At 40.4% G+C, this 14691-nt stretch overlaps 1 protein-coding gene across 2 annotated transcripts; it reads left to right on the top strand.

Moving 5' to 3' along the window:
- Positions 1-10585: 10585 nt before the first annotated feature.
- LOC123037868 lies at positions 10586-14189 on the top strand. 2 transcript variants are annotated; one of them, XM_044460530.1, is made up of 6 exons: positions 10586-10708; positions 11422-11502; positions 11581-12749; positions 12841-12937; positions 12994-13148; positions 13208-14189. In XM_044460530.1, exons 2-6 carry the CDS (start codon positions 11433-11435, stop codon positions 13520-13522), a joined length of 1806 nt encoding a protein of 601 aa, XP_044316465.1. In that variant the 5' UTR covers positions 10586-10708; positions 11422-11432; the 3' UTR covers positions 13523-14189. The 2 variants fall into 2 exon arrangements, with proteins under 2 accessions (XP_044316465.1, XP_044316466.1); XM_044460531.1 differs by lacking the exon at positions 10586-10708 and adding an exon at positions 10745-10942.
- The last annotated feature ends 502 nt before the right edge of the window (positions 14190-14691 follow it).

The raw sequence follows: 14691 nt of genomic DNA, 5'->3' as shown, positions 1-14691 counted from the left end.
TTTGAAAGTTATATTTGCTGGTGAGATGCGTTTCTGCCAGCAACATAACGTCGATGAGGTTTTCGTTCAAAAAGTTAGTTGTTTCAGGTTTATGCTGTGAAACACCGTTGGCGTTCCACAGAGATATTCGAAGGCTAGGCATGGTTTATTTAGACTGCTCGGCTGCAAGCATTTGTAACCAGATATTTTGGTTTTGCATAACGGTTTGCATGGTGGTTTTCATGAAGGACATAAATTCCATCATATTTTGTTGCAAAGTAATCATCATAGATTCCATGTTACTTTGTGGCTGTCCCATGGCCTGCTGGATGTTATCAACTTTCGGCTCTATGTGAGCTGTGCCTGATCTTAGAGCACTGGCGTAAGAAATTCCGTTGGTGGTAATTGAAGGGCCAAATGATGATCTGGCTGCTTTTGCGAAGAAAACTTCCGGTGTCGTTTGTGATCTCATGTAAGTGTTTTGTGTGTTCAGGGAGCGTGCCGTTGTTGCTCGTTGCATCCGACTTTTCATCGCCTTGTAGACTGGACAGCCTCTGTAGTTAGCTGTGTGGTTTCCTTGGCAGTTTACACACTTTTTAGTGAGAGAGTCTTCCTTGTTGGCAGGGCAGGGTTCGGAGCCGTAGCATTTTCCACAAGCTACACATACTGACCTGAGGGTGCAGTAAGCCCTGGTATGACCGTATTCCTGGCAGTTTGTGCATTGCACTGGTCCGGTCCGTTTGTGCGGCTCTTCCACTGTGATCCTACTGTGCAGTAGGTACTGCAACTTGTAGATCGGGTGAACTGCGTTTTTTTTCAAAGTTCTGCTGTCTGGCTCCAGCTCGACCTTGAAGAGTGGTTGCGGCTTCTTGTTTTTGTTCATAATGTTTATAACATTTTTTGCGCAAAAACCGTTTTCTTTTAAGGCCTCTGTAATTTCGCAGGGGGTCACATCGGGTTCTATTCCCTTAAGCACAACTTGCAAACCTTTGCAACTTTTCAGCTGGTACGTGTAGTTGTTTCTTTTGGGATCGTTTAAGTACTTCGACACTGCTCGGAAATCGTCTTCGGTTTTGGTTTGGAGTTTAGTTTCGCTTATATTCCCTTTCATAAGCGGAATAACATGAAAGTTATCTTTTCCGACAAGCTCAACTATTTTGTTGACTAGGGCATTCGAGATCTTCTCCCGAATAAAAATAGGTGGGGGCTTTAGTTTCCTTGGGGCTAATTGTTCAGACTCTGTTTCAGGCTCCGCCAGAATGGAAAATCTGTTTTCATCTAATGGCCCGGGATTTACAGGGCCTTTGCTGGAACGATTTATTTTGGGCTTATTGCCGTCCGAGTTTTTTGGGGGTGTTAGCTTGCGCTTGGAGATATTAATGTAGCGATCCATGCCTGTCTGAATGGCCGAACCCGCTTGCAGAATTGTCACTTCTTCTTGTTGTTGCTTTACCCGCAGCACAAGAAGAGGGTGGAGACGTTATTGCATTGTTGGCGACAGAGACCGTTGTAGTAGTCGTAGTAGTTTCTGTTGTTGTTGCGCTAGGCGGCAGAAGCTCTGTTGGAGTCTTGCATTACTCACTCCATGGCGTTCGAGCGGTGAAGAGCAGGGCGGGAGAGCAAGAGTTAGCTCTCTGGTTTTCGGCGGTCAGTAAACTTGCACCTTCAAGCACTTTCGGTTCTAGAGTACTACTCGTCACCGTAAAATAGGCGTTGTTACGGGCCAAAGAGAGACGACGTTTGTCTTGTTCTCTCTGAATTTTTTCACGGGTTTCGTCTTGTTGTTTTTGTCGTTGAGTGCGCTGATCCACGTTCTTACTCATTTGTTTATAGTTAGTGCGTAAAGATTAATTATTTAATTAATTAAAACTTTAGTTTACGATATGCGATTTGCATCGCGAAACGCAAAACCTCGCGCTTATTTTTTTTTTCGAACGTTTTCGACTGATTGGCTAATTGTTTTTCCGGAGCGTTAATAAAACACGTCTGCACGCAGCCGAATTGAACAAAATTACGTTTGGCACGTAAGTTGTAAAAATCCATGAATAATCCTTCATAAAACTTAAAGCGGGCAGTAGACAGCGGTTATGGAAAGGCGTCCGTTACCTGACTGCACTTTGATAGACGTGGCCTTCAAGTAATAAGTGATGTTTGATGGGCTCCCTGATTAGGATGCCGGTTCGGCCGTGGGCTTTACTCTTATTTGGAAGTTGTATTTGTCTCTATCAGTAGCATATGTCGATATGATTTTCACTCAGAAACTTTGTTATTTTAAGTTTGTGCTGGGAAACACCATTGGCGTTCCACATGGTTATTCGCAGATTTGCCATTAATTATTTGGACTGCTTAGCTGCAAGCAACTGTAACACCACGTTCTGGTTTTAAACCAGTGTTTGCATGGTCGTTTTCATGAAGGACATAAATTCCATCATACTTTGTTGAATAGTAACTATAGCTTTCAGTGTCCATTATGACTGTCCTGGGACCTGCTGAACGTTTTCTAGTTCCTGTTCGAAGGACATCGGCTTATGAGAATCCCGTCTGGGTATTTAGCTGACCAAATGAGGATCTTCCAGCCGTCCCGAAAAATACTTCCGGCGTCGTTTTTGAGTAAGTGTACACGTTTTGAGTATTTTTAAGGCGCGTTGGTGTCTTTCGTCGCATGCTGTTTTTCAACTCCTTGTAGACCACGCAGCCCCTGTAGTTTGGCGTGTGATTTCCTCCCCAATTTCCACATTTTTTCTTTTAGGGGTCTTCCTTGTTGGCAGGGCAATTAGCGGATTTGTGAAAATCTACACAGACAGATCGAAGTGTGCAGTATGTCGTGGTGTGTCCATACTCCTGACAGTTTGTTCATTGCACTGGGCCGTTCCTTTTATGTGGCTCTTCCACCTTAATTCTTCGGTGCAATAGGTATGCAGGTATGAGGCCCGTTTCTTGAGTTAACTAATATTATTGATTTATTTAATTCCCATGCTTTATTAGTTATACTTACCAAACCTTTCTTTGAAAACAACACTTAAGAAAGCTGTCATTACATATATGTGATATATATCAATATTAATTGGTTTAAAAAGGATAGATTTAATCTAAAAGTTATTCTACTTTCTTCGATACTCTCATTTCAGAAATCATTTAACTTTTAAAAAATTTAGATTTGCGTTTGTTGTCACCTTCTTTCGCACTATTATTTTAAAACATCCGCACTATCATTCTGGAAATAGCATTCGTACTATCTAAGCATCCGTAATATCCTTTCAAAATGTTCCTTTCAAGACATCTGTACCATCCTTCCGGAAATTAATATTACCTTAACCGTACATTTAAAGAAATCAAAGATCTCTGATGATCATCGAATTTTTTGCCACATCAATAAAGTAAAGGTAACGTATTAGATATGGGGGTAAAGAGATAATTGTAATATGAATAACTCTAATAACTGTGATGACATGTCTTTCGATACTCTACTGGCGGTGTTAAATTTTTCGCTAGGGATTGTCGAACGTTCACCCAAAGTTCATTTCAGCAGACTGGCAACGGTATTTAATTTTTGGTTTCGACGAAATTAACTCTAGGTCGTTTCTTTTATCAAAAAGTTACAAAAAATACAAAAAAAAAATAACCGGCAAGAATTCAGTGCAGCTATAAACTTAAAATTAGCTAAAAACAAAAAACCTAACTTCGGCAAACCGAAGTTTATATACCCTTATAAACAATGAAGCTATGTCGATTTTTCGCTGCATTTTGCCATCGTTTCTATTGCAGTGTAGCTCAGAAGATGTGCGTGGTCGTCTCACCAAATTTATAAAAACGTGACCGCCCGACTGTCTAGTGAGAACGCACAAAATGTTAGGATGTATCCTTAATAATTTTTATTTGCCGACTTGGCCCTCGGCCTTGGCCCGGGACTAATGGTGACAGTGCCTTGACGCCTTCTCCGTTAAATGGTGGGTGTGCCGCCGTCGCTCTCCGTCCAGCGCTGATATTGGTAGCCTCGTTGCTCGATGGTCCGGAATGCCTCCTTTGACTTTGGCTTCGGGTTTGTGAGGGTTTATTGATGCGTTACCGTTACCACCCAGACTAGGGTGAACAGGCACTGGGCTCTCAAAGCATAAGCCTTTCGCACCAACAGCCTGCTGTCCCTGGCTACGTCCCGACCAGTCTGCTCACGGCACGATGTCCTGGCTCTGCTGTCTGCTTGCTCTTACAGGACCAGGGGCAGCGGGGTCTTTGGCTCTCGGAATTCGGTCAGCTGCCTTTCTAGGACTCTGGCGGTGAACGGCTGTGCTCTTGACGCATATGCCTCTCGAGACACCAGTGGTTCGGACGCGCGTCCTTCTTGGCTGGTCACACCAGTGGCAATCATTTTCACACGGCAGCTGGTTCTAGACAACTTCCCTCCCGAGCCCACGGTTCTTTGTCGAAGGACTCTTTTTGTTCAACTCTGCTGGACTCTCCTAGCAATACGCCAAGCTCAAATCGCGACAAGAGTTGGAACAAATCTTCTGTAATTTGCCGCGTGATACCTTCAGGACCTCTGCTACCTGTATCTCAATTCGGAGACCTCAACTCTAAGTCCCGAACGTCTCGATGGCACGGCTTTGCTTGCTCCTGATGTTGACTTGATGTGTGTTGTTAACTCGCGATTTGTTGCTGGTTTTCTGAATCAGCTTCCAGCGCTCGGCCTGCTTATATAGTCCAGCGTATCCCGTTAATTATCGGCGTCCCCTCGGCTTCTTGTCCAAAATCCACGGTTTTACCGTTAAACCTTTCGCTCTCTGAGCAGGGCACCTCAGTAGAGTCTAAAGTACGAGCTGTACCCTTATTTCCTTTTACAAACGGCACGTGGACTCCCGGTATCCCTTTCTTATCCTTCTCTTCTCTTTCTGTGCCCACGGCACCACACTCTTTCGCCGCTCTACCGTTACTAAGGGTGAATTCGCCGCATATCTGGCAACAGGTAGGCCTCCTCCTTGGTGATCATCCACAACCCCTAGCAGCTATTTGATATTGTTGTCCGATTTTGTCAAAATTAAAAACGTAATTCTGATATCATAAATAATCACTATATCTCAAAGCAATATTTTATTTTATATTTGATTTATGATATAGATCATTTTAATTTAAAACCGAAATATTAACAAATCCCATAAAACAAAAAAAAATTAAAAAATTAAATTATGAGAGCTATATTAATTAGTCGCTCGATCTGGCTCGTTCGTTATATAATACCTGCAATAGCAGATAACTCTAAAACTAGGACTAGTAGAAACGGACGGACGGACAGACGAACATGGCTAGATCGACTCTCCTGGTGATTCTGATAATGAATATATATACTTTAAAGGTTCGCAAATGTCTCCTTCACTGCGTTGCAAACTTTTGACTGAAATTATAATACCCTCTGCAAGGGTATAAAAATAGGTAAATAAAAAAACAGCTGTCGAATTTAAATTGTATTGTTTTTTATTTCTATGTACGCGGGCAGACACGCCTTTTTTTGGACGTTGGTGCAATATGATCAGCGCAAACAAGTGGTCCTTACGACACCAAGCAGTGCTTGATACGGGCGGAGCCCTATTCCCCTAGGGGCGTAAAAAACAAGATAAATTATAAATCCATGTTGACATGGAGATATAATTGATCTAAAAAGATGTTGCAAGTGGAGTGTAATAACGTTTTCGAAAACCTTTGGGATGGCGTATAATTTGGATATGCCTCTGAAATTGCTTGTATTCGATTTATTTCCTTTCTTATGAATAACAAATGAATCCTTCCAAATTAACGGGAAGTGAGAAGTTTCCAAAGATAAGGTAAACAATTTGTGCAGAGGTCTCACAGAGTTTCAGCAGTAGTATCCAAGCACGCAGCCTGGAACTCCGTCGGGACCCGGTGAATAGACTGGTTTAACTTTAAGGGGATCCAAGAGAAGGGAGCTTTCGCTTAACCTCGGACAAAAAATGATGTTTGACTTGGATATGAATAAGACGGATTGGGACAGATTGAAACAGAATATGTTGGCTGGAAGAACTGGGCAAATAGATTGTCAATTGCCTGATCAGTATTTGCCGTAGAATTTTCAAAATTATAAAACTGTTTTGGATCTTGTAAAAAATGCACCCTACAACGAGTCAGATAGCAGAAGGCAGATTGTGAACAGCATATTTAAAATTAATTGAAAAGTCTGGACTTAACATTTTTTAGGTGTGACAACTCCATATTAAACCAAAGAGGTTTATTTAAAATTGAATGATAGTAAAATGGAACACACATGTAAAAGAAGGAGTTTAATGTTGATGATATAATGATATTAACGGCTTCAGTCATGTTAGTGCATGAATAAAATTCGGACTAGTCATAGCCGGATATAAAAGTCTTTGAGCGATGAAAGGATGTCTTACGAAAGCAGCGAATTCGTTTAACAGACTTTCGGATTTTTTATTCAGCTTTGTTCTCGCATCTATGTACAGTCAGTTCTAGAGTTGGGTGATAGGGATCCTCCGGTTGTATAAGTGCTGATGTTCTTAATAGACAAACGCCTTCTGGATTTAAAACAAAACATAAACATAAATAAAGAAGTTTTTAACATGCTTTACTTGAGATAGCGAAATATTAAGCAACCCTTTATTGCAGATAAGTTATTGAATTTAAACTGTTTGTCAACAAATCCAGCTGAAGACAGTAGCACACTCAGTTCTGTTAAACTGTAAAAAATACTGTCTTACTGGAAAGAACAACATTTTCCGCTGGGGAACTTGTTTTTTGATCTTTTTATCTGTCGATTCTTAACATGAAGATTAGATACCCATTAATTAGATAACCAACTTTAAAATAAATATACCCCCAGCTGATGGCCCATTTCGACAAACAATCGTTGGCGCCATCTGCCGAACTGCAATGCAAACACCACAAGCTGAGATCATCACTCCCGATTCCGCTATCAGTTCTTTCGCTCTCTCAAATATGCATCAGAGAATTGATGAAAAATTACAGTTTTACTCAGACGAGTGTACTGGAAATGGCATCAGAAATATTGGGAGACGACGATGTCAAAAAATGATCTCTGCTAGAACTGCCATCAGTTAATATAACTGAAGGATAATGTGGTAACCAGCACTTTCTGATCTATTGATGACAGGTGGATTTTCTAACAAATATGAAAACGTAGTAGGTCGCCTAGATTTTGTGCCCCACAGGTCAATATGACCATTTTTATCCTGGACGCTGCAAGATTCTACCCTTATCTTTAATGATATACAATTGATGTTTGTTGATTTATTTACATTCAATGGTATCGCCTTTAAAACATCTGGCTTGGTCCAAAATGCATATCCGACTTTTTAAAATTACAAAATTATACATGGAAGTCCGTTACTATTTTACCGTGTCCTAAGATACATGATTTCAAGTTTGTATTCTCTAATGTTTTTACTGACAATTTATTTTAATGTAAAAGCCTAGTACTCAGATCGAAAAACGAGTACGCTAGCATAAAAAAAAAGCCTAGTACTTAGATCGACGAAAACTGTACGCCAGTCATGAGAGAGAGCGAGAGGCAAACAGCTGGCGTACATTTTTTTGTCAACGGTTTTTTCACCTCGGCTTGTCAACAAACCCAGCTGACTGGCAGTACGACCGTAACACGCTTAATTCTGATGAACTCTCGAAATTTTTTACGCTGGCGTACTCGTTTGTCGATCTGAGTACTAGGCTTTAATCTTTCCAGTGGGACTGCATTTTCGAGAGTTCATCAGAATTAAGCGTGCTACGGTCGTACTGTCAATCAGCTAGGTTCACCCAAAGTTCATTTCAGCAGACTAGCAACGCAATGAAATTTTCTGGTATTTTTTCGTCGATCTGAGTATTGAGGTAAAGACGGCAAGAGCCTGATGAAAAGTGAACGCCAGCTGTTTGCCTCTCGCTCTCTCTCATGCTTGGCGGACAGTTTTCGTCGATCTGAGTACTAGGCTTTAAAAAAAAGGTCACGGAAAAACGTCGAAGTTTCAACGGTCACACCGGTCTACTACCTTAAATTAAGTTGTATTTTTGAATTCTGCCTCTAAACAATCGTGCAACTTAAATAATATTCATTATAACATAAATATTTATTAAGGCCGAACAACACTTGTGTTAAAATATTTTTTTAATTGGACAGTAGAATGATATAAATATTTAAATATTGTATATTTTTCAGTTCTTTCTCATCGGCGTCTTGGTTTTGCCATATTTTAGCATACGGTTGGAAAATTTTAATGGTCCATTCTGGTTAGTTTTGTCAAAAAAAATCAAATTTTTTTGTTTTTTTCGATAGCTACAAGAGTCTAGAACATCAGACTAAAATAATGAGCGTCATGGGAATTACCATCGGCCCAAATGCCCACAATTTTGCGTGCACTCGCGACCGACATATGTACACATCAGTCAGTGCACTGACTTCCACGGCGGTGGAGGAAAGAACTGCCCGAAAAAAACGAAAAGGTTCCAAGATCTGATCAGTTTTGAGGAAGCCGAGGGTCTACTATATGGTCCTGGAATAGCTTATTAGCTGTAAGTATCTAGATATAAACATTTATATCGAAAAATCTGTACATAAAACTTTAAACGAGTTTTCTGGAAACTACAGTTTTCGAGACTGTCATAAATCAGTAAATTTTTAACGAATCTTAATGTTTTTTTTTAAATACGCGAAATTAAATTGCCGATGGAATGGACTATAATTACATATGTACAGTGACGATCTTAATTATTGGCACAGCAAGCATGTTGAACCTAATGGCTATTTTTTTGTATCTAATATGCTGATATTTATTTAGATATAATCATTAATTTACTGTTAAATACAAGTGACTTCATTAATTTATCTTTTATAGATAATTTAATAAAAATAAAAAAACTAAAAAATGGACGAAATTTCCCTGAACTAAATTATTGGCACACTTGGGTTTTAATGAACTATTAAAACTTTATCGATTTGGCCACTTTTTTATTTATCCCATTTGCCTCAATATTCTATATTATAATGATTAATTTTATAGATAAATGGTTTTAGTGCCTTAAAATTAAGGAAAAGTTGTTTGACTTTACAAGGTAAAGATTAAACCAACCGCATGTGTCCAAAAATTAAAATTTAATTAGCAGGATCAAGGCAAATCGAATGTCAAGATTGGGGAAAGGATGCCCAGAAGCCATTTGTACCATTGCGTACCATGCAGCATTTAAAAGCCCGCGCCGTTGCAAAATGCAAGGTAAGGATATTCACCCAACAGCCTTCTAAAAGGCTCCGCATGATGCTGTCCACAAACGATTAGCTCCTAAAAAGAATCAATCGATTTGAAAAGTCAACTAACACAAGCCTTTTGCTTATGGAAAAGATTAATATATCATACGAGAAGGCTAAGAGGACCCAAAAGTCGATTGGCATACTCAGATTTTTATTTCGATATTATAAATGGTTGTTTTTGACTTTTAAAATCGATTGATTTTTTCTAGCAGCAAGTCGTTTGTAGAAACCATCATGCAGCGTCTGCAAAAAGGCTGTTGGGTGAATATCCTTACCAAAGTTATTCTTATCCTTAACTTTGATACGTGTTGAGGAGATCTGGGGGTTGACATTATCTTTTATGCGATCCTTACGCTTTCCTGGCCACTCAAAGCCATGGATTGGCCAGCGTGCCCATTAAAATGTCGCTTGTTGCTGCCAATAATTAAGTTTGTCGCTGTAGATAGCTTATACATTGGATTTTTTATCTACAAAAAAGTGAAGAAAGTGTTCAGTAAAAACGACACAACATTTTTCAAACCCCGCCATTTTGTTATTTTTTATTCAATTTTGATAAAAGTAGTCTATTCCATAACCACACTCCTACTAAACACGAACATTTTTGAATTTTTTGTTTCAGATGATTTTTACGACCTGTAGAAGAGTCGCCAGCGTCGCCCTGTGTCCTGCTTCCGTAAATGCTTCAAATTTTTTTAATTTTTACAAAATCATCTTTAAAATATCAGAAATTTACCTCAAAAGTTTGAAGTACCTATGTTTTTTTCTTGTCCAAAAAATAATTCCTGAAGATTGCCTTTTTATTGACACAACTAACCAAAATGGACCTTTAATGAGTTTATTTCAAAATGGTAATGGTGGTAAAAAGGCAGGTCTAAAAACATATTGTACCTACACACAACCAATTTACCAAATCGCACCATTACCATTATGACATCACTGTAAATTAAAAAATAAGCGAAATAAAGGGAGAAAGTGGGTATGCTTTCAGCTAGTGGTGTTGGCTCTGCAGATCGACGTCACCTAAAATTGTCGAAATGAACCATCAGCTGAGGCTTATTTATTTTTAAATCGGTAAGATGAGAATCATCTTATAGTCGAGACACTCGTCTATAGCATTTTTCCTTGTTAGTTAATTAAACATATTAAAACAGCTTAATATTTGGTTTTTTCAGTTTTCATAATTGCCAAAGTATCAAAATAACAGCAACCCAACGTTCCGAACTCCACTGTTCCTCTTTCGACGCAAACTCGCCGTCGCTTTTTTGACATATGTAAGTGTCGTCAGAAATACCAAAAAAATAGAAAATGTAAAAATTATCTTGTGAAAATATAGGCTTTTTTAAACCGCCAGGGCACGGCCACACAGCCACAGTCACCAAAGTTATTTTATTGTAATTTCCAGAAATTTGGCACTCAATTTGACTGGAGACTTAACTTGGCCTTTCTTTGGTAGGAACTCCCTTTACGTTGCCTGCGTACGGTCACTACTGTGTGATGTGCGACCAAAATAGACTGAAGTTTGTGTGCGTGCTGCGTCCCCTTTGTTAAGTTTATCTGGCTTTAAATTTTGAGCGTCAGCGACACCTTGGTGTTTTCACTTTCGGCCGGATTATAAATAGTTTTGCGTTTTCTTTCGGTATTAATATACGCTCCAAGTCGTGCCAGTGTGTTCCCAGTATAAATGTATGTATGATCACGCTGAGAAGAGAACGGGGCACTGCGACTAGGCGAAACAACGGCGAAAAGCCAACAAAGCGGAACTGTTAAGGTGCCGTTAGAGCTGCTCCCATCTGCTGAGTTGTGCACTCACACAATCACAAGCTCGGCTCTAATAAGATGGGGACGTAGCATGTCAGCTCGACGCTGATTTCACCCAATTATTCGATTCGCAAACAAATCCGATCCATTTAGTCCTTCAATTTGTCGCTGTGCTGCCCAAAAAGGTCGGTCTCATGGCTGCAGCCGGTTGGTCGGGGTTCTGCTTTCCATAAATGGCAAAGCTACCGCCCGCAGTCTGCATTTCTCATAAAATGCGTGGGCGTCACCACTTAATTCTTAGTCATGGCTTCCGGAAGTCAACAATCAGTTGTTTTAGTTCACACGTTTTAAATTTGTGAATTGCAAATAATAACTTGGCGAATTTTCAACGCTTTATCTCACAGACAAAGTTTTCATGGATCGCAGTCTAGACTCCATTGGCAGCTGTTCACTCGATGTAGACGCTGACTCCTCCGACATATCAGGTAAATTAAATGACCCCAACCTCAAATCAAATGGGATTATTTGTGGTCGACCTCTCCTGTCTGTTTTACCCCCGGCAGACACTAGTGACAGCTTGAACTTCCCTACCCCGCTCTCCGTGAAGGACATAACTCGCGAATTTACCGCAAACCTCCGGGAGCGCTGTGCACTTCGGTCGCCGCAGCCGCACGTTACCTCCGCCTACGTAGATCCCGGGTCGACGGGGCTGGTGCGGATGGTGCTATCGCCTGTCGTCGTGGAGTCCGCCCGGGAACCGAGCGCCGATGTCGCTGTCGTGGCTGCCGATGGGAATTCGCCAGAAGCCACTGCTGCCGAAAAGAAGCTCAGCTATTTGAACCTGGCCTGCTGTGTCAACGGCTACTCCAACCTGACCACATATGACTCTAAGATCCGCCAGGATATAAACAAGTCACGCGAGGTATCGCCGATTCGTCCCTCTACCAGCAGTCTGCAGTACTGCAAGCGCAGCCACTCATTAGCGGCTCCAGTCCTGCACAGCATGCCCTCTCCGGCCAGCAAGTGCAATCCAATTGGGGCCAACAACAACAGCAATGGTCATAACTTGGATATCGGAACGGATCCTGGACACGCCAATGAAAATGGGAGCTTTATAAAGCAGCGAGTGGAGAGACTTTACGGGCCGGGTGCCTTAGCCCAGGGTTTCTACAGCCCCAAGAAGCATAGTATTTCCTCATCACTGGCATTGGAGCGGTCGGCAAGGCAACAGCTCTCAGTCGAGTCACAGCAGGGTTCGGAATTGGTTCGGAAATTCAAACAGCTTTCGCCTAGTAAAGACTATGGGGAGTTCCGGAAAAAACTGAACAATAACTATTCACAGAGTGCAACGGCGCGGTTGGCCGACCCTTTTCCTATTTCAATTAAAAGTGGAGATGTGGACCTGCCCGTTTTTAGGCACCTTAGCCACGAGTTCCGAGCCCAGTTGCCTATGGTATCACCCAAAAGGGGTGCCAATCGATTCTCCAACGCCCCGGAGGTGCAGCTTACGAATGGCGAGACGCAGTCAATGCCAGATTCTAGCCTAGATGTAGTCGACCATGAGACTCCGAAACTGATTGATTTGACCTCAGAGGAATACATCAGCACTACCAAAATTCTCCTTGCATCAACTGTTAAGGACGGAAACTACTTTCTTCAAATTCTGAAAGAGGAACAAATTCGTCTGTTGGCGCTGGCCGCTCTTGCTGACAAATATGCAGATGCCTTGTCTGTAAGTAAACTATTTTCTGTTCAGGATATCCTTCCTGTTTATAAATCGATCGATCGATTAGTTATTATTATTTTCAACATCAAATTTCTAGACAAATTTGGATATATCTGAGGATACCTTTGGACTACTGCGATCAGCTTCGGGTAAAGCTCGTCTTTTGGTATCACAGAAAATGAAACAGTTCGAGGGTAAGCGTGAAACAATGAATAGTATCAGGTTCGTTCTAATTATTTTCCTATTTCAGGCCTTTGCCACAACAACGTAAATCGCTCGCCGAAGGATGAGTATCCAACAACCGCGGATGATTTACAAGGATTCTGGGACATGGTTTATTTGCAGGTGGAACACGTTGACTCTATTTTTAATGATATTGAACAGCTCAAAGCAAACGATTGGAAGGTTGGTGTTCGAGAGTCTAATTGAAACTTGAAATAATACTTAACTTGTATTTTACACAGCGCTTAGATGAGCCAACCAAGATGGACCCGGTATCAAATAAGATTAAATCCGCAAAGATTGGAGTTTTGCAAGCAAAATCGGCCGGAAAAACCCGTAACTCTAATATCAACGGCTCAAAGGCTCCTCCGCCGGATTCGGCCGCGGCATTAAAGCGCGAGACCCAGAGAAAACAGTTGCTTGAGATGAAACGTCAGCGTCGTGAGGCTATGGCCGCGGCAGCCCAATCAAATCAACAAGATTTCGATGGCACCATTGATTCAACGGAAACGATCGGCGATAGCTCTGTTAATACTGGCGCTAACAACAAAAGCTAAATAGTGCTTACTGGGAATAGCAAGACATGCTCTCTAGTTATAAATGTATTTTAAATTACACTCACAGCATACTCGTACACTCACACATAACAAAACCATATATATGCTTAGAAATTCCTTGTTGAATTAATCCTTAACTAGTCCCAACTAAAATTCTCGTGGTGGAGCTCTTTGATATAACTTTATATTATATAGAGTTAAAATCTGTCACAAGGTGTCACAAATTCAAAAGTTAACCTGGGGATGAGATATCGCTGTGAATAGCGAACAAGGCTAATATAAATTAGTGTTCCTTCATTAAAAGCGCCTCTCCGAAGTTGTTTAATAAGATAGCCTTATCTACGTGAGATTTCGTTAATCAATTCGCTGTGCACTTTAAATAATTGAAAATTGTTTGCAATTACTTGATTACATTTATAAAAGACATTTGTGCTGGTGAAAGAATATTTAAAAAAACAAACACCAACAAATCATCTGTATTACAAAAATTTATCTTTTTATATTAATTTATGTGAAAGTACCAAATCTAAATTATACTCGGAATATTTACAAAACTTGGAGTACTAGCTGTTGCATAGAGATAAAATATTTTGTAAATGGTACAGTTGCAAGTTAAAAACAGAACACTCATTTAATTAATATTTTATAATAAATTATTTTTAACTTATGCCGTAACGACTTTATTTTTGATTAAAAGATACTAAGTGGGGAGGATAAGTCACCGAATTCAATCTTATTTGAAGGTTGTAAAGTAGTAAAGACTAGTACTCAGTTCGACAAAATATGTTCGTTAGCTATCAGCAAACAGCTGGCGAACACTTTTCGTCTGGCCCTATTTTCAGCTCGGTACTCAGATCGACGAAAAAATACCAGAAAATTACATCGCGAAGATCGACTTTTGGAATGTTTGTTGTCAGAGCAAAGTGTTTCTTAGGTCAAAAATGCAAGGAAAAGCACAAAAAAAAACTTAGAAAAATCCCCTGCAAACACTTAGAGCAGCTATGAACTGTTCATTTTAAATAGTACTGTTTTTTATTTTTGTTGTACAGCGGCAGACTTGTCTTGCCAAAGTAGTTGAGAATATCTTTTAAAGGCTCGTTCCCGCAAATAAGATTTTTGAATTTTAGCTGCTTGTAAACAAACCTAACTGTTACACTGGGAAGATTAAA

This window comes from Drosophila rhopaloa, unplaced genomic scaffold (assembly GCF_018152115.1).
Source record: "Drosophila rhopaloa isolate 14029-0021.01 unplaced genomic scaffold, ASM1815211v1 contig_202, whole genome shotgun sequence".
Classification (NCBI taxonomy): Eukaryota; Metazoa; Arthropoda; class Insecta; order Diptera; family Drosophilidae; genus Drosophila; species Drosophila rhopaloa.
The sequence above is the reverse complement of the archived record's forward strand: the minus strand, read 5'-3'. Positions and strand labels throughout refer to the sequence as shown.

Coding starts and splice junctions, on each gene's coding strand:
- LOC123037868 (XM_044460530.1), top strand. CDS start 11,433: ATGGATCGCAGTCTAGACTCCATTGGCAGCTGTTCACTCGATGTAGAC. Junction 12,938..12,993: donor GAAAATGAAACAGTTCGAGG/GTAAGCGTGAAA, acceptor TTCCTATTTCAG/GCCTTTGCCACAACAACGTA. Junction 13,149..13,207: donor TCAAAGCAAACGATTGGAAG/GTTGGTGTTCGA, acceptor TATTTTACACAG/CGCTTAGATGAGCCAACCAA.